General features: G+C 40.1%; 1 protein-coding gene and 1 long non-coding RNA gene across 8 annotated transcripts in view; one reads left to right on the top strand and one right to left on the bottom strand.

Moving 5' to 3' along the window:
* Positions 1 to 26,759, top strand: part of GRIK1 (glutamate ionotropic receptor kainate type subunit 1) — a 229,735-nt gene that overhangs the window by 153,018 nt on the left and 49,958 nt on the right. For all 7 annotated transcript variants that reach the window (XR_013392578.1, XR_013392579.1, XM_077927297.1 and 4 more), the window contains exons 2-6: positions 10,156 to 10,323; positions 14,121 to 14,378; positions 17,586 to 17,767; positions 23,790 to 23,843; positions 25,423 to 25,596. Coding sequence is in view for 5 of the 7 variants with exons in the window: in XM_077927295.1 (XP_077783421.1) it covers positions 10,156 to 10,323; positions 14,121 to 14,378; positions 17,586 to 17,767; positions 23,790 to 23,843; positions 25,423 to 25,596 (836 nt within the window). In the remaining 2 variants the exon portion in view is untranslated. The remainder of the gene's footprint in view (positions 1 to 10,155; positions 10,324 to 14,120; positions 14,379 to 17,585; positions 17,768 to 23,789; positions 23,844 to 25,422; positions 25,597 to 26,759) is intronic.
* Positions 19,329 to 26,759, bottom strand: part of LOC114596029 (uncharacterized) — a 69,457-nt gene continuing 62,026 nt past the window's right edge. The window contains exon 3 of the long non-coding RNA XR_003706415.2: positions 19,329 to 19,352. This is a non-coding gene — a long non-coding RNA (uncharacterized LOC114596029). The remainder of the gene's footprint in view (positions 19,353 to 26,759) is intronic.

Here is a 26,759-nt window from a genome sequence, read left to right as displayed (position 1 = left end):
CAAAAGGTTATGTTTGAAACATTTTCAAACTGCTTTCTCCAGCTATGGCATTTACCATAAAAAAAAAAGGCAGGAATGATTTACTTAGGGAGCAATCTCAACCCCTAGTGGTGGGTGGGGCAGCACTGCCTCGCTGCTTGGGATTCCCTTCCAATTCTACAATTCTATGATCATGCCACTGGTTAGGGGACAGTAAACTACTGCTGATGATCCTCCTGCCAACAAGCCAGGAGAAAGGATGCTGGCAACTTTTGATATAAAACTCAGTGCATCTTCCAAGGAAACCAATCCTCTGGCCCCTCAGCTACAAGTCTGGGCCTGGCATGGTGCAAATAAGGGGGAAAGCTTTGGATAGAACAGAGAATCTGCTGCTCGGTGCTCCCCAGGCCCTCATTAGAATGGCTCTGCATATCTCACCCAAGTCCACTTAGCAATTGGATGCCTCTTAGCTATCCTCAGAGGAGAAGGAAAACATGTACTCATTTTGTATTGGTGCTAAATAATGATGTGCTACTAGGTGGCTGTGCTGAAGAAGCAAATAACTAATACCTACCTCTCCCAACCTCCTCTCTTGTTGCTTGATATATTTTATGGATGACCAGTTCAGTGGCGTAGCGTGGGGGGTGCAGGGGGGGCCGGCCGCACCGGGCGCAACATCTGGGGGTTAGGGTTAGGGTGCGCAAATCCACGGGTTAGGGGGCGCAAATCCACGGGTTAGGGGGCACAAATCCACGGGTTAGGGGGCACAAATTACTTGCCTTGCCCCGGGTGCTGACAACCCACGCTACGCTACTGGACCAGTTAGTAAATAGGTTATTTATCTGATGTGATAACATTTCATTAGATCTCAGAATAAACTAATCTTCTCAGTTAGTGCTATTCCCACTTCTCTCTCTCTCTCTCTCTCTCTCTCTCTCTCTCTCTCTCTCTCTCACACACACACACACACACACACACACACACACAGGGGGGGTATCTAGAAGGTGGCGTGTACATTTTCAGTGGTATTCACACACTTTTGGAATCCTGTCCTCTTCAAAGGAGCACTGTCTGGGCTCCTCTCTTGTGGTCTTTCTCTAAATACTTTTTATTATGCTAAGTCTTTTGACTGCTCTTATTGCCACCTTCCTATATATTGTTTCCAAAGGAAACACGAACCCTGGGTAGGTGCCTGGAATCTTGCACTGCGTGGAGATTGGTGTGCCGTCTAATGTTTTTAATCTGATGTTCCTTTTATTACGTTTGTTCAATACAATAAAAATATTAAATATTGAAAAGTTTTCATTGTAAGCCACCTTGTGAAAGTATGTCATGAAAGTCAGGGTAGAAAAATATTACATTTAAACAAATGAATCTGTATATTAATTGGAAGATATTAAGCAGTGCAGACATCATGGTTCTTAATGTTCAATCCTAGATCCAACTGTATTGCATTTTTTTCCTCCCTCTCCCCCCTGCATGAAGTAGAAAAGAGCACACATATTTCCCTCCTAATCTCAAAGCTGTTCCAAAGATCTAGGTAGATCACTCCCTGGAGTTGAGAAGAAAGGGAGCTTATTATTTCATTGATCAATGAAATGCCATTGCAGTTAACAGAATTAGTTCAGAAGAAAAAGGTAGCAGGAAGGGAACAAATCAGATACAACTCAAAAGACACTGTATTCTTATTTCTCTTTCTTTCTCTTTTATTTTGATTCCAAAAATCAAATTGTTCTTTTAAAGCTGTGCTATATGAAAAGGCTGTGATCTCAGCTAATCCATGCTTTTCCAGGATAAGCTCAGATTTCTGCAGCTACAGTAAAAACCTTATGTTTGTAAGCGCCTTATAGATAACTAATGGGCACTCGAGCAATGTAACTTTTGATGAGGAAGACATAATGTTTATTCTTTGTACAGATAGCCCATATAACACAAAAAAGGACTGGGTGGGGGGCAAGATCAAACCATTACATGTCTTAGTTCAAAAATATGCACTGAATGCACGAAAGGTAAAGATTTTTTTCTTGAGAATCTCTTTACTTCCCATCCCAAGGTGGTGAGCTATATTATTATGATTACCAGTATATTTTATGGAACACTTTCTATATTATAGCTTGCTACATGTGATTAACAAAGATGTGAGGCAAAAGTGATCATCTGACATATTGATCTCTATAATTTCATTTGATTAAAATAACATTTTTGTTATTTCACACTGCTCAGGGTTTGCATCTATCTGTGTGCTCCTTCTCTTGACTGTGGATAATTATCAAAAACATGAAGGTAAAGGGACCCCTGACCGTTAGGTCCAGTTGGGGACGACTCTGGGTTTGCGGCGCTCATCTCGCTTTATTGGCTGAGGGAGCCAACGTACAGCTTCCAGGTCATGTGGCCAGCATGACTAAGCCGCTTTCTGGCACATAGACCAACACTATTGAAGGAAGTTACTGTACTGTCAAGGTTGCTCTATTTGGATTTAGTCTCTAATCATCCGCGGCATGATATGGGCATGTTTATAATGTCAAAGCAAATTTGCAGGATCCTTGCTGAGGGTATTGCGGGAAATCAAAATTTTGATGTGACATAGTTGTGAAGGGAATTTCACACATTACTAGGCTTTGGGTGCCCTTTGACAGTGTAAACAAGATTATGAAAGTGTCAAAACACTCTCTTCTTCTCTTGCTCCTCTGTTTCTCACTCACATAATTCCTCTAATAAGGATGGTCAAAAAAATATGTTTTGTTTTCTGAAGGAAGCCCAGAAAAGGGTTCCATAGAGGATTTATTTTGTCCAGAAAAGGTAACAGTTCCATCATTTCAAAGCTTCTTCCTGTAAAGAAGCTCAGGTTGTGTCTGTATGTGTATAATTTTCCCCATTTGCCTCCTGGACTTCAAGGCAGTAGTGGTGACAAACTCAGGGTTGTCATAGGAGAGGCTTTTTTTGCCAGGAGGGAGAAGTCAGAGGAAAATGAGAGGCTGGCAAGAGAATATAAGACTCTCAGTTGCTCTTGGACTCTTGCTGGGATAACGGATTCTACTGCGCTTCTTGGCTCAGCTTCCTTCAATGTTCTCTTGCTCAGCTCCTGCCTCATCACTAGATGCTGGTCAGACAATACAATGGATAAATGCATGTCAGTTAACCACTACATTTCATACCCCTGCGTCACTGGTTATTCTGATACTTCGCCAGCACATAACTGGTGTTCATAGGCACACAAAAATGTTTTTGCTTCCCAGGCAATCTTTTAACATGTTACAGACACGTGCCCACTGTCCAAAACTAAGTAAATCAGGTCAGTTGTTCTTTTAAAAAGGGATTCATTACTGAGAAACTCGGGAGCATGAATTATGTCAATAGAGCCATAGGGAAATACTTTCCAGCTTCAACGCCTAATTGAAAAAGACTCTGTTGGGAACCAGGAACCTCCATATAATAAACACAAAATTTGTTTTATCTATCCTGTCTATCTACATGCATATTTATACATTTTATTTCATATTTGTTGTTAAGAAAGTTGCACTCAAGGTAGCTCACAAAAGATAACTTTATATTTATGGCAAATCAGAAGGACTAATTGATTGACTAACCATATAAACACAGTCACTTGTTGTCAAGAGACACAGGATGACTGGCCTCCTCCCCACAGACAACCATATAGTTAGCTAGCCTGTGAAGCATCCCTCCAGGAATACAGTCATCCACCCAGAGCATCTCCATATGAGGTAGCAACGTGGGTATCCACACTAAAAGTGTGAGATGAGTTTTAATGGGTAGGAGGGGATATATTCATTGGGTAGGAGAGGATATATTAATTGCAGTTTATCCCTCCAGGCACCCACATATGTGGGTTGAAACAACATTAAAAGCATAGGAATTAGGCTGTAAAAACTTGTTTTGAGCAATCTCAACTATGAAGTAAACTGGCTGCCCCCTTCTTACCCTGCTTAAAAAAGAATCGGACAAAAATTTGTAAAGCAAGTTTAGAAGTAAGATTTACGTCTTGGTTCACAGCAGTGGCAGCAGTAAAAACTACAGTGGTACCTTGGGTTAAGAACTTAATTCATTCTGGAGATCTGTTCTTAATCTGAAAATGTTCTTAACCTGAAGCACCACTTTAGCTAATGGGGCTTCCCGCTGCTGCTGCTGTGCCGCTGCCGCGCGATTTCTGTTCTCATCCTGAAGCAAAGTTCTTAACCCGAGATACTATTTCTGGGTTAGCGGAGTCTGTAACCTGAAGCGTATGTAACCTGAAGGGTATGTAACCTGAGGTACCACTGTATGTAGGCATAATATTGTGCCTAAAACTGGAGCAAGTGAAGGTATGTCTGCATCCAACGCTGGTCAAAGGAAGAGAGAGAGGGAGCGGGGAGGGAACAGGAAGTTACATCTGTGATATAGGAAGCATGATTCCTTGATGCCTTCTCTGCTGCCACTAATTTGAACACCCAAATCCATATTTTTAATTGATGTAGCCTAATTTGTTAGAAAGGTTTGCATATAGAACATCCTGTCTTAGCTCACCTTCAAGACTTTCTCAGCTCTGTGATTCTGCTTCCCCAGGAGTTATGGCAGGAACACATAAGGTTGAAATATTAATTTGATCATGGGGTTAATGTTAATATGCTGTGACAATGTCTCCGGCTGTAATGTCCAAAGGTATTTCTGTACCTATGCAATTAATCTGACTGAAGTGTAAATGGTTGCCGGAAATATCTAATAACCTCCCAGCCTCATTCTCATCTAAGAGTGTGAGAATATGGTGATTTTAATATCTATGTGTGAGTTCTTTACATGTCCTTAATTAATTCATAACTGCACAAACAAAACTTTACTATACATAATTGTATAATAATTCCAGAGAAAAAGTCAGTAATATTAGCTCAGAGAAGAGTCTACCCATACTTTGTTCCATAAGGCATTTAAAAGCGAATTCCCTTCTGGTCTTCATTCTAGCCACTGCATTTTATTTACTTTGTTTATAGCTACTTTTCATTCATACTTATTTCGTGTTTCTAAAAGTGCACTGTATTTAAAGATACACTGTTAAATAAGTGGGTATTTCACAATTATGCTTTAGTTATTTATGAAAATAATGAAGTAACTCTCTTGCCCTGGTTTGAATCTATGTTGAAATGAAAACAGTGGTGTGGTACATAGTTTCCAATGGAAGCAAAAAGATGCCATTAAACCTGGGGTGGGAAATCTGTGCGCCTCCAGATTTTCCTGGACTACAAGTCCCATCAGCCCCAGACAGCACAACCAATGGTCATGAATGATGGGAGCTGTAATCTAGCAACATTACCCACCTCTAATACAGCCCACTATTGTCTACACTGACTTGCAACAGCCTTCAAAAGTACCAGGCAAAAGTTTTTTGCAGCCTTGCTAACTTTTAACTGAAGTTCATTTATGTTAGGTATAGAACTGAGAGCACTTACATGCAAAGTATAACACATTTGGTAAAATATCAGATCAGTTATTGTCTTTGTCTCAAAAACTGTTGCTACTTGGTATATGCATTTATGTTCTCTAGTGTGACTTATTTACTAGACACTTACTGTAGACAGATCAAGGTCAGAGCATACACAAGATGTATGACATGACTACATTTTGAAATAATGATTTTAGTAACTACATCTTAGTCCAATCACCTGAAACATCCATCAGATGTTAGTTCATTCTTTAATACTTTAATACATGTGCAATCAGATGTCAACAGTAGTAAGGAAGGATTCAGAGAAAGAGGACAATGGAGCTTATCTTATGCCAAAAATTCAAATGTATTATTATTCCTTATTCTGTATATATGCTCATTCATCCTCCCATTTGTCCCATGAATCCTAGGCATGGCTCCAAGAGGTTTGCCTTTTATCTTGCCTCTTTCTCCGAGAAAACCTGCTGTTTATTGCTGAAACAAAGCAAATGTCAACTGGGTTTTCGGCAGATTGACGTTTGTTCTGATTCAGCAATAAACAGCAAGTTTTGTCAGAGAAAATGGTGGGACTAAAGAAAAATGTTTTGGACTAGAAATCATGGGACAAACAGAAGAAATCATGGGACAAATGGAAGTGTAGATTAGCCCTCTTGTCATACTTCCCTCTAAACTAAATGCCTCAACCATTTGAGCCTTCCTTGTAAGGGAAAATGCCCCAAAACCTTCATCATTCTGGCTGCTCTTTTCTGTACTTTTGAGCTCTACACTATTCTTTTTGAGCTGGGTAACCAGAACTGCATACAGCATACAGCACTCAAAATGGATTCATAATCATGCCCATATTCATGTAGAATCAGGGCAGAATTAGAGGAAGATTTGGGAATATATCCATAGCACACGTCACTCCAAAGTGCTCATTTGCCATAGTATGTGTGGGAATGAGTTTAGCTCAGTATAAGAATGCATTCTTTGCATGCAGAAGATCCCAGAGTCAACCCTTGGCATCTCCAGGTAAAAAGATCAGGTAACAGTTATGCAAAAGTTTCTCGGCCTGATATCCTGCCAGTCAGAGTGAATAAAGCTGGGCAAGATGGACAACTAGTCTGCACTGGTATGAAGCATCTTCCTACACTTTTATTGTGCCATTTAAAACAGAGGCAAGGAATCTGTGGCCCTTCAGATGTTGTTGGACTCCATCAATACCAGCCATCGTGGCCATTGGTTGATGGTACTTTTAGTCCAGCAGCATGTAAAGGTTCCCTTCCCCTGCTTAAAGGATTAAATATCACATTCTTCCCATGAATTTATGAGAGTTTTGGGAAGAGTAAAGGATATGCTAGTGTCTTTAATCCCACAGGAATGCTCTAGCCAGTGCATTTTGAAATAATCATTTGAGTGCTTCAGGAAGGAATTCTTGGCACATTTACAAGAAAGTATGCATCATTCAGTTCAGTGAGACTCTTAAGTAAACATACATAGGATGTGGCTGTTAATCTGAATGTTCCAGGCCTTTATTAGGCTGCAAAACCTGTAATAGAATGGACCTGTAATTTTACATCAAGCAAATGAATTGGGAAATTATAGGCTTTACCTTTAAAGACCTTCCACTCAGATTTTCGTATGTATACTTACTATAAACTGCACATTTGTCCAAAGATCAACACTGACTTCCATGCGCAGACTTTCCTAGCATTTTTAATGATTTATTTCATTATCTTTTTTATATTGAGTTTCTTCCTTGTAGCTCTTTCCAGGCAGTTAATTTCTAAGATACACTAATTATGTTTACCTATATACAGCATCTGACATTTTATGGGCTCTCCATCAAGGCTGCCACTTTAATCTTCCATTTCACCGTCAGTCTAGAGATTATGATTCACAAGCTTGTGAGGTATTGAGTAAATATTGAAACAGATGAACAATTTGTTACTTGCATATATGTCATGATTCCTTCTACAGGAAAGCTCATAAAGTGTATTCAGTGTTTTATTTTCAAAGACGAACCACTGGAGAACTAATAATCTCATAAATAGTTTGCACATTTAGATCATGCAGTGGGGGGTGGGTGGGAAATCAATGCCAAAGCAAAAGCAGCAGAATCAGGGAAGTGATTTAACTTTATGGTGTTAAAGGGACTAAATATTGGCATGAACAAAGATGGCACAAGCTAAGCGTAAGTAATGACTGATCTTACAGCTGAGGAACTTTCCAATCTTTAGTCTGGAGGCTTCCTTTAGTTTCATTGAATAACGAGGCTGTGTACACCCAGCAAATTAAAGTGGATCTGATGTACCCTGCATGTACACGTTCTTTTTGTGTCCATACAATGTTGATCCATGGATGTGGTAATGGGGGGGTACAATGTACACCCCACGTTACCCACCTGTGGAACTACTGAAGGGCATCATGTGGATGTGTTTTTTAAAAAACACATGTAGGCCCGTTCTCATGTAGCCACCCTCCAGACCTTTTGTGGAGGAGACACACGAAGAAGGGCCTGCATGATGATTGCAGGATTTGGGTAGATTCATATGGAGAGAGGCAATTCTCAAGTTTCTGGGCCTGGAGGAGTATCAGGTGATTAGAAAGTCACCGGGTCTTAATATCTTTTCGCAGCACACCCCCTGTTTGCTCCTACCACGTCATAGTTCAATACTAGTAGGGTAACAGCCACAGAGGTGGTTGTACAAGTCAGAGATGGGAGGGGAAATGACACTTGATCTCCCTTTCCAAAGTTGGAGCTCTCTCTCCCTGTCCTCAGATTGGGAGATCCAATGCACCCTTTGACTGTTGGTGTGCCCTCCTAAAGAATTTAGGATTGCAGGACTAATAAACTATACTGAATTAGAAACCTGGAGTTGATTAAGGAGCCTTATTTGATTGCAATCTCAACCATGCTAGGCTGCTGTGTCTCAAGGCTAACTGATTACTAGAAAGGAAAAGATGCAGGCCTGGCTCTTTCCTTTCCGTGTGTCCAGGGTATCTAAGAGGATATCTACTGTCTTGTTCATAAATTACATGGAATGTCTCTTGGGCAGTCCTATATCACAAGCAAAGCGGTGACCCTTTTTGTAACACCATTATTTATTATCAAGCTTGTGCAGGAAAATAACTGGCTGAACTGCAAGAAGTTTGCATTTATAGGAAAAGCAGGATTCTGCAACCCCAAAAGGTGGATGCCAACTCAGTGAGTGAGGGGACGGTGACAAATAGTAGCAATGAAAGTTATTTGGTTCGTGTTCAAACTGACAAAGGAACTGTCAGATGTTTCTTGATGGCTGGAGGGAACTTATAGATATAAATCTTCCAGAGATTACAGGAGTCCTGATAAGAGAAAAATATGACGGACAGAGCTGACTGACATTAATTTCAGCATGTAGCTCAGTAGTTGGTACTATAATCCAAACGAAGTACTATTGGGGAATGCTAAGTAGAGTGAACCAAGGGACCAGTAGACTGGTTGGTAATGCCATTATTCATTATCTAAAAGAATTATGGGATAAAGAATTGTGAGGCAGCTGTAATATAGAGGGATACATAATAAAATTGTTTAAGATGTGATCATCTATAAAATTACATGTTATTTAAATGGTAAACCTAATGTTACTTGCTTAAAAAGTGTATGCCATTTCAATCTTATTTTCTTCTAAGAACTATTAACATTGTGACTGCTGAGTTAAAATGTAAAGCAGGTTGTAATTCTACTGTGCATTTCCATTTCCTGATTGTCAGATAATGACTACGCTACTCTATACCGGCGACATATAAAAAGCAAAAGAGCCCTTGCAGCACATTAGCAGATTATATTTTGTTGACTGGGAAATATTAAGCAATATGTGAATTGTGAATTTCACATGGGGAAATAAGTGACTGCAAAATTCAAAGTATTCTCTAGTGGATAGCAGTAAATGAGTAAATTATACATGCAAATCAAGAGCTGCAGTTAGATGTGGCTGCTTAAAGAACTTGCTTCAAAATATGCTGTTTATTATGCATTTCTCAAGCCCCACATTTCCACAGAATCTGGCCATGAGATTGATATAATCTAAGGGGCATTATCTACAGTACATGTTCACATACAGCTGGGGCATGAGAGATATTTATTGAAGTAATGACAGGTGCCACTTAAATTGGACCTCAAATTTTAAAAATATGTGTTATGTTATTGTATACTATACACTTACAATCTTTATGTTGTGATTTACTCCTTCATGCTGTTATCTCAAGAAAGGCTGAAAGATAGAGGCCTGGTTCAGACATCACGCTTACCATAGGCGGAAGGCCACTCACTATCTTTGTTGCCCTTCTCTGGACACATGTAATCTGAACCTGAAAAACTGGTTCATCTAAACTCTGGTTTGTTGTTCCAACCATGGTTTATGAAGTTGGCTTATTTCAACAAACCATAACTACCCTGTGGTTGATTGAAATCAAAATTTACTTCTTCATTTATTTCAAACAATTTATATACCATTTGATTGGTTTTTTAAAAAACCTCAAACCGGTTTACCTTCTCATTATCCTCTTGTGTTGACCAACTGATGGTCAAGCCATCCGCTGAATACCAATATACCAAGGTGCTACAAGAAATAAAATTGCTCTCTCCACCGATTTTTTTCTCTGTTCCTTGTTCTGAAATGGACATTCCTTATTTTCATTTAGATTGGTGTTGTATGTAATGACATGCTAAGACAAGCTAAAACATGACTAAAGCTTATTTTTTTGTCTCTTTATTTTCACAGGCGGGATATTTGAAACTGTGGAAAATGAACCTGTCAACGTGGAAGAGTTAGCTTTCAAATTTGCAGTCACCAACATTAACAGAAACAGAACACTGATGCCTAATACCACATTAACCTATGACATCCAGAGAATTAACCTTTTTGATAGTTTTGAAGCTTCAAGACGAGGTAACTTTCTAAGTGACTCTCAAATGTTGTGCCCACATTGCCTCTAAAAATTTCTGTCTTTCCTTGTAGTCAGTTTATTGCAGCTAAATTTAGCTAATAAATGTCAAATAGGTTGGGGTTTTTTCAGTATAATCTGTGACAACACAGCCAGGCCAGCATATTTCTTCAACCACAATCTAGGTCTTTACTGCATAATTATCTGAAACAATCTAATTCTTTGTTTTGTATAAGATTTGAAATGGCTGTAATTGCTTGCGATATTGAAATATCTAGAGAGTCATGCTGAACTGATCTTCTAATATTTAGCTCTGTGATAGTAATAGTATGCGACAGAAAATCAAACATTTTCTCTCTTCCCTGCTTATAAATGAGCAGCCTTTCTACAGTATGGGACATGTAGTATTTCAGTATTTAATCTTCAAGCATTTGTAAAGGGTTGTGTGTATTGATGTGCACCACAGACATACTATCAATATTTTGAGAGAGCAGACTGGTTACTATCCTTGCATTTGTTTTGCCTGTGTCTCTGAGCGTGAATTTTTGTAAAATATTTTTAATTAAGCCCTGACCATATAGGAGTATTGACAAAATGCCCCTAGACCACAGTCTACTTGAATCACAAAAGTCTACTTCAATCAAGTCAGCCTGTAATGGTATAACCTTGAAAGCAGAAAGCTTTTCTAAACAATAACCTTTTAAATTAAAAATTGATAAGAGGAAAGCCCCACAGAATGTTAAAATGGAAAATTTGTATCTGCATTTTTGAGCATTTATTTATTTATTGAAAACTTATCCTACTCTTCTGAATAAAAATTCTTCCAAGGTAACATGCATGGTAAAAAAGCAATACATCAATTGTAACAGAATAAATAGTTGTCTGCCCCACTGAAACTTCTAAGGAACAATTAAAATAAAAAGTTATTTAAAACATGGTTAAAGGAAATAGAAGTAAAAGAGCCCTTAGCTGAATAAAATTTCCTGCCTAAAAGCTACCTTAATCAGGTTTATGAAAATATTGCCGGAAATCACTGTTGGATTTCAAGGTTGTAATAAGTTTATGTGAGTAGCAGCAGCAGCATGGTAGACGGTTTCATAAACTTATTTGCTAGTAAACCTATTTGATTCTCAGAAACAGAAGTCCGTTATGTAGTGAATACATTTGCAGAGCGCATTCTGAATCCTTTCTTAGTAATTCATGACTCTGATGCCACATGTGGTTCCATCAGAAAATGTACAGGTCTTTATTTCAAAGGACCATGAGATAAATTACCATTTATATGATATATGTCAAGAAGGCCTCTAAGAGGTGAATGACTAGTTGTGCCTAAGAAAAATCAACAGTCCCAAGTGGGCTTTTTGATGAGGCAAGACTTCTGGTCTGCATGTAGATTAGATGGTGTCAGACATGCCTTGTTTCTTCAGAGAAAGATAAATGGATTAAATGCTTGCTTGTCTGGCATCCTGAGGAACAATTTAATAAATTGCTTAAAAAATTCTAATCCCTGTGGAATAAAGTATGAATACTTCATGATCAGACAGTCGTATCCCACATCCCCTATTACCTTGTCTCTCCTCTTCCACCTGCCTTTACCTTCTCTAAATTTAGTGTACTCTTCTTGTGGAGACCTCACTTTTGCAAATTATATTGTGGAAGGTAGCATATGTAAACCGAGGCCACTAAACAAATAATAACAACAACTATAATAAAAGTTTGAAACATAACATAATGGGGCTAAGGGCATACCATCAATTTCTCTGACAACTTTTCCATAGGTGATGATAATCAACCCTGTTTGCTTTCACCTCTTAGTTAGATTCTCATTGTTGACCAGTTGCCTGAGGTGATAAAATCCATATTACTACATTGGCAAGCTGAGAATATGGGTTGACTTGATGCAAGTAGATGAAGGACGTATCCAGGTTGAAATGCAGTCATTGTTTACTGCCATTCAAGTCACTTCAGGTAGCTTTATATAGATGTGATAGTTGTGAATAGAGTTGCAGTTGAGTGCATGGTGACACAACCATGCACAGTCTTTTACTAGATTCTACATAGGACATTTTTCTGTCTCAGACAAAACTGCAAATGGAGCTACCCCAGGCAGAGTCAAGATGTGTAGTCCCGAACGCTGACCAAGTTATTTTGGTACCTGATGAATCCCCAAAGTACCTCTCCTTTGGCTAAGCATACAACAATAAAGCATGACATCCCAAATCAACTGCCTCTTCCAATTTCTAATGGCAAGGCTGGCCATGCAAAGTTCTTCACTGTATGACTGTAGAACCGTTCAGAACATCTGCTTTTGTCCCAGTTTCAAAGCCAGAACAGGCTCATGGCTTTCAGAAGGACACTTTTCAGAAAAGGACTTTTAGGATGGTTTCATTTTCATTGGTCGGATGGCTCTTAAGTGCTTCTTCTGACTACCTTTAAAATAAAGTAGGGCAAACTGCACCTTTCCGCCCACATGTAGCCTAATTTCATGTGGCTTTCAGCCTAATTTCAAAAGCAATTTGCAAGTGATCCATTCAGGCCTCTTGCAAGAGTGGTCTGTCCCTTCTGCAGCAGCAGCAGAGGAATAGAGAATTTGAGAGAAAAGGGGTGATGGGCCCACTTTGGCTCTGACTCTGCACACCGCTTCCTTAGATGCTCAGTGGTAGAGTATTCATCAGCAATACCTTTAAGTGTCTTAATGCAATCCAGTGGTGTCCAAACTTTTTACAAAGAGAGTCTGATTTGATGAAGTGAAGGGCCGTAAGGGCCAACCAAAGTTGTGACTTATTTAGGATTGAGGTTGTTGACCTTTTTTATGATTTTACCCCAAAGTTGTTGAGTTGTTGAGCTTTTTTGGGTTTGAAGTTGTTGAGGTTTTTACCCCAGGAGGTAAACTGCCGCAGGGGCGGATTAAACTGACCGTTTGGCCATTTGAAATCAGCATATAGATATTTAAAGGAATTTTAAATATCAGTAAGAATTTCTCTTATTTGTTCCTCAATATATTATAATTTATCATGAAAGAAGCAAAATTAAGCATGAATCATAAATGCTATTTCAAGGATATTAAAATGACTCCAGTCTTTCTTATAAAATAATTTGCATTTTATCAGGGACTCGGACGAGAGCAACATGTAAAATGTTATTTTGATTTCACATTACTAGAATTCTCACTTTTAAAAGATGATTCAATGCATGATAAATATTAGTGTAATGTGCAAATCTCTAGTTCCATCTTTGCTTTCCTCAAAGGTCCACATAAAATGAGTACATCTCACAACATAAAGTGTCACCATGAATAATAGTACCCTTTATCCTCTATGAGTGTTTGCCTTGAAATTAACAAACTATAACACCCTTGGATAGCAATTTGTCAGGTAGCTTGGAAATCCTTGCTGTGCCTATTGCAATGAAATGTATCTATGGTCACTGTGCCATGCATCATAATTCATAAGACTTTCATTGGGTGAATACATTACTAGAACAGCTCAGGGCTCCTGAATGTCTCACAATCGTGACTGAGGGATTTGAAGTCAGCCCTATTTAAAAGTAATGAAGTGAAACCCTTGCATTATTTTTATTTGAAGTTCTTGGGGTTTTGTAATAGGCTGTATCCCATCTGTGTAGTTGAAAACAATGATGGTATAAAGTTTTGATGAGCTGGCCCTTGCTCCCCCCCCCCCCCAATTTTGAACTCATTTCCCCCCAAATTCAGCAATTCCACCTATTCAGTTAGACAAAGGAGCAAAAGCGTAAAATGGTCCTACAGCATAATTGGTCTTTTCATTATCCCTCTCTCATACAGCATGTGATCAGCTTGCGCTTGGGGTAGCTGCCATCTTTGGACCATCTCACAGCTCATCAGTCAGTGCGGTACAATCTATCTGCAATGCACTTGAAGTTCCACATATACAGACCCGATGGAAACATCCTACGGTGGATAACAAAGATTCCTTTTACATCAACCTCTACCCAGACTATGCAGCCATCAGCAGAGCAGTATTGGATTTGGTGCTATATTACAACTGGAAGATAATAACTGTAGTATACGAAGACAGTACAGGTAGGCATCACAACACTTTTTAAAACACACTGTTGTTTATTATTATTTATCAACTTTATATAAAAAAAGAGACTGAATGTATATATTTTCTCTATTTTCTCTACTGTTCCTTTGTGGAATATTTTCTTGCCACTGCACACGAATGCAAGTATATATATAGATGGCCACGTGTTTTCTGAACATCAATTGTGGATCAGACATTTTCCTTAATCAATTCCATTTCCTTTAAACTCACCGGTAGCTATTATGCGGACTTTTGCTGCCACAGGACAGTATATGACAAAGGGATCATTTTGAGCCAAAGAGTTCTTATCAGTAAACGGAAATTACACCTGAAATTATTGTGCCTGAAGCCCCATTTTTCTCTGTTAATGTAACTTGTGTCACAGTGGCTGAACCGGGTTCTTTGCTGCTTAATACAGCTGAGCTGTGGATTTACAGCCAGCTTCCCTCTGCTAGCTCATCAACTGTATAAAAAGTCCTTTCAGGAAGCCTGTGAACCTGAATGTTGCAGTTTGAGGCCTCCCTTTTAGCAGCCAAACTATGCTTTGTATCGTGCTACTACAATTTCCACTTGAATAATCATAATGGTTCATATTCTGTATTGGTTTGTGGATGCTTAAAAACTGAAAGGAGAGAATCAGTCTACCAAGGAAAAAAGTCAATTTTCCTCATGCAATGCGAGGCCTTGAGCTAAAGCCAATAGCTCGCAGCATAGCAATCACCACTTCACATCAGAGGAAATAGGGTGATACTTTATGCTGCTTTATACTTCAGCTTGCATTCTATTAGTGCACTTCTAATGCCAGAGATGCTAAGTAGGTTTGCACAGGAAGTAAATCAAATGTGCTGGCAGGCTGATGATTCATTTTCAAAATTACCATTTGTCAAAAGGGCTTTTAGGCGATTCCTGCTTTAATTCAATATCTTTTTCTAAACAGCCCCATTATCCTTTGGCTTCATTGGAGAACATCATAAGGGTGTGTTTATGTGTATGAATGAGTAAACAAATTTTGTACATAACTGGACAGAGGCTGCAATATACTAAAGAAACTCTTGAATGTCTTTTTTTAAAGCAGAGGATTATTTACCTATTGACCTCAACAGACAGCAACCTAGTGTATTTTAAATATTTGCAGCCTGATCCTCCACCCATATTTGGCTATAAACAGATTTGGAATATATTTGTAAGCACCCTTTCTAGGAAGTATGTCTGAATCAAGTTGGGCTTACTTTTGAATAATTATAGGATTGTGCAATACACTTGACTCAAGTCAATGGAATCCAGCATCCTGCACCCCCACCCCGTTGATTTCTGCATTACAGGACAGTGATTGTTTTTGTCAACCATGGCCAAATTATTCAACTCAGGACAGGTTGAAAGATAGCTCTATTTTCAAGAGAGGTGAAGGCTTAGAAAACTGGCAGGTGTGTTCTGTCTGCTGACCTCCAGGGCCTTTGCTATTCAGTTCTACACTTATTGCTACTTGTTGATTTGGTTAAAGATATGCAAATAAAGGGAGAATTTCCAGGTTTGGGGAAAGTACTCTTAGTGAGAGAGAGAACCCCAGCAGAGATTTAAAATCACAAAATATGCAGCAAAGTAAAGTGTAGGTTGTTAGACCTTTAAAATATACTCTTCTAAGTTGCTTCCTAAATTACACTCTTCCCTTAGCATAGAAAGAGACCACACATTTGTTAAGTTAAAAAAAGGTTTATTTACAAACTCTTCAAAGGATTCATGTGCTTTCCCATAAAGCAGTTAGAAAACACAAGCAATAAAAAGTAGGTTATAAAAGGTGGCTGTTTCTAAATTATTTGTATAGAAACATAAAGGAGACTTGCTTAAGCCGCACAGCTAGGCTGGAGCAACCATCTTAGAACTCCTTACTGGTAAGGGTCACATGGTGGAATGGGAAGGGCAAAGGCTAGATAACCCTTATTCCCAAGTTGAGAAGAGTGACCTAACTAAGCCTGGCAGGACAGCTTACTCTATGGTCTTAACCCCTTCATGCATTAATTAGAGCATGTTGGTTATATATGACTGATTATTCCACACTACTCAATATCCATTTCTTTCTATGGTTTTTCTAGAATGGATATTTTTGCAACTACTTCTGTTTCTATGCCCTCTTGTTTCTCCCTTAGGCCCAGCTAGCAACGGCCACTGCACTCCTACACCAGCTACTCTAGTTTTGGGCACATGGCTAACTGTGGGGGTTTTTTTGCCTCTCCCCAACTCCTCCTGGTTCCATTTTTGTCTGAGTCTTGAAGTTGGCCACCATGGTCACATGTCTCCCATCTGAACAATGCTTTAAATGGCTTTTTGAAGTTTGTTAGCATTCTCTGGAGTGTCCAGTAACTCCAGCAAACACAGCTGGCCTGATAAACTACATGGAGCAAAGAGAATCATTTTATAGCCCTCCAACAATGTGACAGAGAAGTTTAAAGCTGGGAAAGACAAGAAGTTAAAATCAAACAGATATTCCACTCCACCATTTCACAATGCTGACTCAAGGAAACAGAAAACAGACAGAGAACACAACCCTCCCCAGTTTCCATTTGACCATTCATGGAGGGGAGGGTGCAAATTAAATGTTGGCTGAAATATCAGACCAGCATTCATCTCAACACCTTGCTAAACTGGACCTGTCTTTGGATTCCTGGCTGGTTCTCTTACCACATAGAAGTTGACCACAAAATGCTTGCATAGTGCCAAGAGTCACAGCAATCCACTTTCACTAAACATGTGATCCACAAAACAGAAGGGCAGGCCTTTCATTGCACTTTCTTTATTATTTCATTGCTTACTTATCTTTAATGTAAATTAAATGCTAGGTTTTCAGAGTGTGACTTGTTTAATATTAAAGGATATTGTGATCTGAGACTCAGAGAAAGAGGACCTGTGCTCTTTTGGGAGGAGGGTGTGGTATAATTTTAATAAGTAAACAATTATGTACCAATAAGTTTCTAAATAGATTTTCAGGGTGTCTTTTTTCCCTGGGTGAAGGTGCCCATAAAGCAAAAAGAAACTCCTTAAGCTTCACCAGTGAAAGATCTGATAAATGATATGCTAACACATTAAGCTTTTATATGGAGTAAATTTGAAATATATTGCGGAATGGTGAAATTAAATGTTGAGTCTAAATGACAGTGAAGATTCATTGCACAGAGCAGCTATTTGAATGATTGGGTGTCATTTTCCAGGTCTAATTCGCCTGCAAGAACTCATCAAAGCCCCTTCTAGATACAACATTAAAATCAAAATCCGGCAGTTGCCCTCTGGGAATAAAGATGCCCGGCCTTTACTCAAGGAGATGAAGAAGGGCAAAGAGTTCTATGTGATATTTGATTGCTCACATGAAACAGCAGCAGAAATCCTTAAACAGGTAAGAAGGAAGAAAATGCCCATTTGTTTCTATCAAAGTTATCATGCCATCTGCTTTTCAGCTTCTGGGAAGCAATAAAACCGCATTCAGGTGGATTAGATTTTGACTCATTATCACTGTGTTGAGCAGCTATTTTTCAACAGTGGGATTCTCTCTGAGCCCCTTTTGGACAAGCAAAACCTGAGTGAACATCTCTCAAAAGCCGATTTAAAGGCTATGAACATGTGGAAGATTTCAAAGGTTACCTACCCTGTGCCTGGAGAGGCTCTTGCAGCTTTTAATGATGTCCTGTACGTGCGTAGCAGTCAGAACCAGCAGCTGAGGGTAAGCTCTCTAAAGTGAGAGTTTCCTTAGCTCTCCCATATAGTTGTTCTGGGTTAGGATCCCAACCAAGAAAATCAGGCTGTAAAGCTCTTTAGTGCCAGATCTGCTATTGTGCTGAGATACCGTACATCCTGCAGGAATAGCATGCATGGTAGGCTGAAGTGCAAATGTGTATACCTGACTATGTGTATGTGAATGTAATTATGTTGCAGTCACCAGAGGTTAGGAGCAGGAACTTCCCTCCTAAAATTTATAAGCCCAGCACAGTGCACTTGTTGGTGCACTATTGATGGGCATTGCCAATCATCCCCCCCCCCCCATATTTTATTCAAGTTGGCACCCCTGTCCACCAGGATCCTGTGATAATGCGATTATTCGAGGAAGAATGAATGATTGGGCCTTCTATGAGTAGAATGCCCACAATTCCTGCTCAAATTAAGATTAGCATAGCCTACATATGTGTGAATTGATGCTTTTGAATTATGGTACTGGAGGAGACTCTTGAGAGTCCCATGGACTGCAAGAAGATCAAACCTATGCATTCTGAAGGAAATCAGCCCTGAGTGCTCACTGGAAGGACAGATCCTAAAGCTGAGGCTCCAATACTTTGGCCACCTCATGAGAAGAGAAGACTCCCTGGAGAAGACCCTGATGTTGGGAAAGATGGAGGGCACAAGGAAAAGGGGACGACAGAGGACGAGATGGTTGGACAGTGTTCTCGAAGCTACTAACATGAGTTTGACCAAACTGTGGGAGGCAGTGGAAGACAGGAGTGCCTGGTGTGCTCTGGTCCTTGGGGTCACAAAGAGTCGGACACAACTAAACAACAACACATACGTGTGAGGCCTTGGATTGGCATTTCATGCCAAACACATCTCTTTGTCTGCTGCCTGTGTGCATGCACACCACTTGTTCTTGCATAGGCTGTATACACAGTTATGAGCTCTTCAAAGAGCTGGAGTATATTAGAGGCAGACTTTTGCAAAAAAATTGAGATAGAAACCCCATATCTGGATAGACATCCGAATACTGGAGTTTTACACAACTGTGGAATGCAGATAATTAGATGTTTCTTGTACATGAATACCGTAATAAGTTTTCTAAGAAATTATTCCGACTGTGTTCAACAGGGCTTACCTCTTTGAAATTTGTGTAGGATTGCAGCATTACAGTTTCACATAAGTATATTCTTTCAACAAACCTTGGTCCTCTATTCTTTCTTCAAGGGTGTCTTTTTATCACGACATGAAAATTCTTCTCCCTGTCACATATAATAATTTATAATAATTTATTATTTCTTCCCCAGCCACTCTGGGCGGCTTTCAACAGAACATTAAAAACAGAATAAAACTTCAAACATTAAAAACTTCCCTAAAGCAGGGCTGCCTTCAGATGACTTCTAAAAGTCAGATAGTTGTTTATTTCCTTGACATCTGATGGGAGGGTGTGCCACAGGGTGGGTGCCACTACTGAGAAGGCCCACAGAGGTAATATCTTCCTTTCATCAATTCACAGTGAGACTTCTGATATATCTTTGATACCACCTTTCTTCTGCCTCAAAAAGTTGTGGGGGATCTGATGTATAGCATAGCCTTCATAAAGGGTAGAGTCACAAGAACTATTAGCACAGGGGTAGGCCGCCTAAGGCCCGGGGGCCGGATGCGGCCCAATCGCCTTCTCAATCCGGCCTGCAAACAGTCCAGGAATCAGCGTGTTTTTACATGAGTAGAATGTGTCCTTTTATTTAAAATGCATCTCTGGATTATTTGTTGGGCCTGCCTGGTGTTTTTACATGAGTAGTATATGTGCTTTTATTTAAAATGCATCTCTGGGTTATTTGTGGGGCATAGGAATTCATTCATTATTTTTTTCTTCAAAATATAGTCCAGCCCACCACATGGTCTGAGGGATGGTGGACTGGCCCACAGCTGAAAAAGGTTGCTGATCCCTGTTTAGCATCACCTGAGCTCAGCAAATCCCATTTCCACCTTAAACCCACCCACTTCTGCTTCACAGTATCAGGCAGTTTCTCCCAGGATAGAGAGTATTGAAGCCCTATTTGGGTGATGAAGATCATGCAATTAACAAAGCAGAGTTGGATTAGATGAATCAAGTATAGATTAGAACCTGTGCTTATCTGGGGAATCAACTCTATGGAGTTTATTATTTGTTTAGGGTTTAGTATTCATGAGGGACGTGGACGCGGGTGGCGCTGTGGGTTAAAGCCTCAGCACCTAGGACTTGCCGATCGAAAAGTCGGCGGTTCGAATCCCCGTGGCGGGGTGCGCTCCCGTCGTTCGGTCCCAGCGCCTGCCAACCTAGCAGTTCGAAAGCACCCCCGGGTGCAAGTAGATAAATAGGGACCGCTTACCAGCGGGAAGGTAAACGGCGTTCCGTGTGCTGCGCTGGCTCGCCAGATGCAGCTTTGTCACGCTGGCCACGTGACCCGGAAGTGTCTGCGGACAGCGCTGGCTCCCGGCCTATAGAGTGAGATGAGCGCACAACCCTAGAGTCTGGCAAGACTGGCCCATACGGGCAGGGGTACCTTTACCCTTTACCTTTATTCATGAGGGACACCACTGCTGTATCTTTCTGGGAAGTTGTCAGAGCTGGAGGAAACCTGAGAAGCTTTTTGATCATAGGTGATTAAGTAAGAAAGAAATAGAACAAAAAAATAGGTAAGAAGCTGATGTCCCAGTGAGGCAATGAGAAATCTGGAGGGTAGCTGGGTTGCCCAGAGTTGGAATATTAGAAAGGTTAATAACAGTATTCCTACCTCCTCTAGTATTATGGCAACACAAAATGATGTCAGATTATTTATTTATTTATTTATTTAATTGCAAATACTAGCCAGTTTAGGACGCGGGTGGCGCTGTGGGTAAAAGCCTCAGCGCCTAGGGCTTGCCGATCGAAAGGTCGGCGGTTCGAATCCCCGCGGCGGGGTGCGCTCCCGTTGCTCGGTCCCAGCGCCTGCCAACCTAGCAGTTCGAAAGCACCCCCGGGTGCAAGTAGATAAATAGGGACTGTTTACTAGCGGGAAGGTAAACGGCGTTTCCGTGTGCGGCTCTGGCTTGCCAGAGCAGCGATGTCACGCTGGCCACGTGACCCGGAAGTGTCTGCGGACAGCGCTGGCCCCCGGCCTCTTGAGTGAGATGGGCGCACAACCCTAGAGTCTGTCAAGACTGGCCCGTACGGGCAGGGGTACCTTTACCTTTACTAGCCAGTTTAAATTTTCCTTCATGGCAAGTGCACAATAGAAAAGCAAAATCTCAAACCACCTCCTGCCACCACTGCTTTCTCTCCTCAGGATATTACTTCTTTCTTCACCTGAGAAAGTTTAATTTTCTACTCAGTTTTTCTAGTCAAGGGCTAATACGGCCACTTCTGTCTGATGTGACATATTGTGACCAAAGAATAACTACCCTTGTCATATTCAAACAGCAAGGAAAAGCAGTAAGTAATTATAAGTATAGCTGCTTGAATTTCCCCCAAGGGTAAACTGCAGAGAGAGAATTCCATTTTCACTATGATTATAGCCTGGAAATCTGAAGCCTTTAAACGTCATACAGCAGAATATTATGGATGGTCGTTTTGGGTGTGTGTGTGTGTGTGTGTGTGTGTGTGTGTGTGTTTAGCTGAGGGAGAGATGATATTTTGCTTGAATCCTATCTGTAATGGAGATATGATTTCATGTTATTAAGTAAAGCTCCGGACAACATTGAATTCATATCTAATACTTCTTTGATGGAGTTTGTAACCTCTATGATCTGGAGAAAATTGGCTGGTGGTATCTATACCAACAGATATCACCAAGCTGTTCAGTCAACAGATCTTATAACTCTGCTCAGTCTGTGATATTTTTAAATTCTTTGAACCAAAAAATTCTACGGAAAGAATTTACTAGTGATGAAAACTGAACCATCTAAGCATGCTAAGCTTGTGTCTTTTGATCTGAGTTTCAAAGTTAGTGGGAGTCAGACACCTGCATTTTCCAGTTAATTTATCAGCCTCAAGACTTTTATTCTGTATTCTGCTGACAACTTTCCTGGATTTGGAGGAAACGCATAAAAAGGGGGGTTGAAGGAAGCCTGCCAGAGAGAATGGAAGGATGGAGAGGTTAGTAATCATCTTTGACCTGAGAGAAGAGGTGGTGGTGTGTACAGCAAAACCAACCACTTTCTTGAGGTTCTAGCTTGCTAGCTGTGCTGTTGAGTCAGGATGTGGCTATGAGTGTGTGACCGCTAAAGGTGTTGTTTTCATTCTCAGGGAAAGTTGTACCTCCCACAGAGAGTTTCCTTTAAGTTACATAGATCTGAAACATATTAAGCCTTGAAAGCTATGCCTAATCATTCTTTTAGCTTTTTTTGTGGCTCCTTCGAGCAATCAATTCTCCATAGGCATTCACCATTTAAAGAACAATTTCTTTGGCTACTCTGTCAAATTTATTGCTGTACATTTACACTAAAAGCTTGTGCGCAGAAGGAGGCCACCCCAGGATAGCAATATGAGTTCATACTATACGGGGAGCACTTGAATACAACAGCAGCTGTTATCTGCTACTCTGTAGCTTGGAACTGACTCTGTTTCACAAATCAAGCATTATCACCTTGATGAACCTTGTTTCTACCATACCCTTCCCACTCCCCGAGTAGAGACAAGGACATTATAAGCTGCTTCCAAGTCTTGGCTTCCTCAGGTGTAATGGAGCAGTTACCATTGTGGTGGTGGTGGTGATGGTGGTGTTGTTGATGATGATGATATTCTCATTCTAAATCAGAATATTACGATATTCATAATCACAATTTGGTAAGACTTTGACTGGCTAGTGCATGGTCTGAAGGCATATGACGCCTCCATCTTATAGCTAAGCATGCCTGGGGGCCTGGGGCTGATCAGTGTCTAGAGCAGGCTCAACCTCGGCCCTCCAGCTGTTTTGAGGCTGCAATTCCCATCATCCCTGACCACTGGTCCTGCTAGCTAGGGATCATGGGAGTTGTAGGCCAAAAACATCTGGAGAGCTGAGGTCAAGGAAGCCTGGTCTATAGGGAAGCCCCGTGCATGCTGCCTTGAGTTCCATGATCAAATAAATATGCTCAATAAAAATGACAATACATGAAAGTGTTTTGCTGTTGTTGAAGGGGGGGGGAGGTACTGGTTCATCCAGTGTTCCAGAGTATATGTGTCTGCTTTCCCCATAGCTCTCCCCTCAGAAGGAGAATTGGGGGCTATGGACAGGGAGTACAACCTTACAGTGGGAAAGCAGCAACATGTGTTAAAAACAAAGCATACACTATTCCTTCATTCACTAGTGCTGATTTCTATGCTGCTGATTATGTACAAACCAAAAACGTACCCGCACAAATGTATCAAATATGTTTTATCTAACAATTCTCCACTCCAGAGTTTGAAATCTTGTCCCAAACCCATTCCCTGAAAAATGAAACCTCACTTTCCCATTTCCATTTTTTAAACTAGCATACAGGTAAGGAAAGTAAGATAAGGCGCAATCTAGATATGAGACTATTATCCCTCAGCACCACATACAGCACCGTGCTATTCTGTAGATCTGCAAAAGCAATATAAGCCCTGCAGTCACCTGCCATACAAATATGCTCATAATTTCTCGTGTAGATTGCTTATTATTTGTGTTGTGCTTCTCTCTCTGGCTTATCTCCTTCCCAATCTGCTTTCTCAACAGATCCTCTCCATGGGAATGATGACTGAATACTATCACTACTTTTTTACAACCCTGGTAAGACATTTTGAGAAATTTGTATCCATTACAGCAGTAGTAGCTAAAGACCTTCATCCCCTATGATCTGTGTGTCAACCATTATAGATGAAAAGTGCTTCTTAACTGTATTACTGTTGATAGCAAAGCCATCTTGCAATAGAGGTGGCCTAGTATATCTGTCACACTCACCAAACCTATTTCCACCCCAGTCTCATTTCTCTGTGCTGCATAGGGGGAAAAAGAATTGTATGCCTGTGAATCCATACTTCAAAACCATATCTAAGGAAATGGGGGGGGGGGGGGGAATGGAGAGAACCAAATCTAGACTATTCAAAATTAGGGCATCTTATTTAACTCATTACAGTGCTTCTCTATGTTAGTGGAAATGTTAATGTGCTAGAGTCATGCTACCCCATCCTAGTACTGCTATGTGATGAAGGCTAGGCAAAAATATTCCTAAATAAAAAATACTTAAGGTGACACATTTTTAGCTGTGTTCTACAAGACATAGGAGGTATATAGAAAGGAAACTAATTTGTCATCCCTTGTGAGACACTTTGTTGTTGCTTAAAGCCAATTAAACACGTTTTAGCTCATGGAATCTTTCCTTCCATAGGAAAGACTATCAAGCTTTTGCTTTGTATCCTATAATTTAAAGAAGCAATTGCAGTATTGTAAACATTGTGAAGTTTTAATAGTGTGACTGAAATCCTGCCAGAGATTGACAATGTTTCTTCGCAAGACTGTTGATATCAGCATCAACAATACTTTTCCTTGAAACAAATCCTGACAAGTGTCTCACACTTTTTGGGGGGTCCATGACATTGCTTATGAAATGTGTCACAAAAATAATATCACTTAAGGCCTCCATTATATCCCTGCTTTGCAAACTTCTAATGCACACAGAACTACTTCTTCACCAGCTTGAAACATATATCAGACACAGTGACTGCATGTTACCAAAGCTGGCAAGGCAGCAGAAATATGGTGCTCATAAGTACTAAAACTGTGTTGTTCATCACACTGCTGTAAGCTTTTTTCATTCTCAGGGCTGGAAAGTTTTCTTAACATTGACCAGCCAATTTTTCAAGCTTTTCTTTCTTTTCTTTTCATTTGTAATAGCTGTAACATTATTACTGGGATAATATAAATCAATACCAGGTACTGCACTGAAACTTGCTTATAAAATAATGTTGTGAGCATCTAATGTTTTATGTTCCAACAAATCAAACATGAGATATGTTATAAATCCTACTGTGCTCAAAGTTATTCAGGTTTTATTATGAATGTCATTTCTGGTGAGCTTGGAGTCTGGTGAGCTTAAAGTCAAGGTGGGGAAAATAAATCCTACTCAGATCAAAGCTATTCAGATTTTATAATGAATGCCATTTTTGGTGAGCTTGGGATCAAGGAAAAACAGTACAAGGCTAGGGAAAAAACAATTCCTTGGTTCATGAGCCATGGCTTTGAAACCCATTGCTACTCTAGGTTGGCACTACTAGGCTACTGGCTTGACTTAATATATAGGATGGTTCCTTTTATCATTAATACAATCTATTCCTTTATTTTCCCCCAAAATGAAACCTTGATGATTTAGGATTTGTTTGCACTAGACCTGGAACCCTACAGATACAGTGGAGTCAATATGACTGGATTTCGCTTACTCAACATTGACAATCCACAAGTGTCATCAGTTATTGAGAAGTGGTCAATGGAACGGCTACAGGCACCACCCAAGCCAGAGACGGGTCTCCTAGATGGCATGATGACTGTAAGTGAAAGAGCACTGTCTACTATATCCACAAGGTCCATTTTCTGTCCACAATGTTGGCAGAAAATGGGGTCTGCTCTGTGGTCTTTCAGCTGCTTGATGAAGACTATTTTTTTTATTTTAATGTCTGTTGAAAACCTGTTAAAAATGTTTTCTGGTGTTGCTTAAAAGATTTGCTATACTGCTTTTCATCTCTTCTGCTGGAGGTTTTATGCTGTGGTGGTGATTTATTTCAGGTTTATAGTTGTCTTTTACAGTACAATCCTATGCATGTCTACTCAGAATAAGCCCCACTAAATACAATGAGGCTTACTCAAAGGCACGTGTGTGTATAGAACTGGAGCCTTAGCAAATCTAGCATTCTATGCCACCTAGAGAATTGTTACTGGGTAGCAAAATAAGGATTGTTAATAAATCATAGAAATGTAGAGTTGGAAGGGAGCCTGAAGATCATCCAACCCAATAAATAATAAGTTTGTGCCTTTGACTGTTGGAAATTTCAGCAGGTGTAGCTCTTTTCCTCATGTACAGTGACAAGCTACATCTTCTGTGCAGGATGACTCTGCTCGCATGTCAGCTCAGTGTGCAACAGCTGTGAAAAAGGCAAATTCAATGCTAGCAATCATTAGGAAAGGGACTGAAAATAAAACTGCCAATATCATAAAGCTGTTACACAAATGTATTGTACAAGCACAGTCGGAATGCTGTGTACAGTTCTGGTTGATTCACTTCTGAAAGGATATTCTAGAGCTGGAAAAGGTTCAGAAAAGAGCAATCAAAATGATCAAGGAGATGGAGCAGCTCCACTATGAGGAAAGGTTACACAACATTTGGTGTTTCTTAGTTTAGGGGGGAAATGAGTAAGAAGGCGCATGACAGAAGTGTATAATATTATAAAGTGAAGAAAGTAAATCCTCTCCTATAATATTAGAGCCCATTGTTGTCCAGTGAAGTACAATACTAGAATACTCAAACAGGCAAAAGGAAGTATTTCCACAATGAGTGCATCGTTAAAATACAGGCAACTCTCAACTTACGCTGGGATTATGTTTCAGGGATTCCCTGTAAAGCCAAAACCGTATATAGTTAAAAACACGTAGGGTTTAATGGCAGGTGGGATTGCTAAAGTCTATTTTCCCCAGATGTCTGCCCCCTTTTTATTT

This window comes from Podarcis muralis, chromosome 4, assembly GCF_964188315.1.
Source record: "Podarcis muralis chromosome 4, rPodMur119.hap1.1, whole genome shotgun sequence".
Classification (NCBI taxonomy): Eukaryota; Metazoa; Chordata; class Lepidosauria; order Squamata; family Lacertidae; genus Podarcis; species Podarcis muralis.
This window is presented reverse-complemented; position numbering and strand designations above follow the sequence as displayed.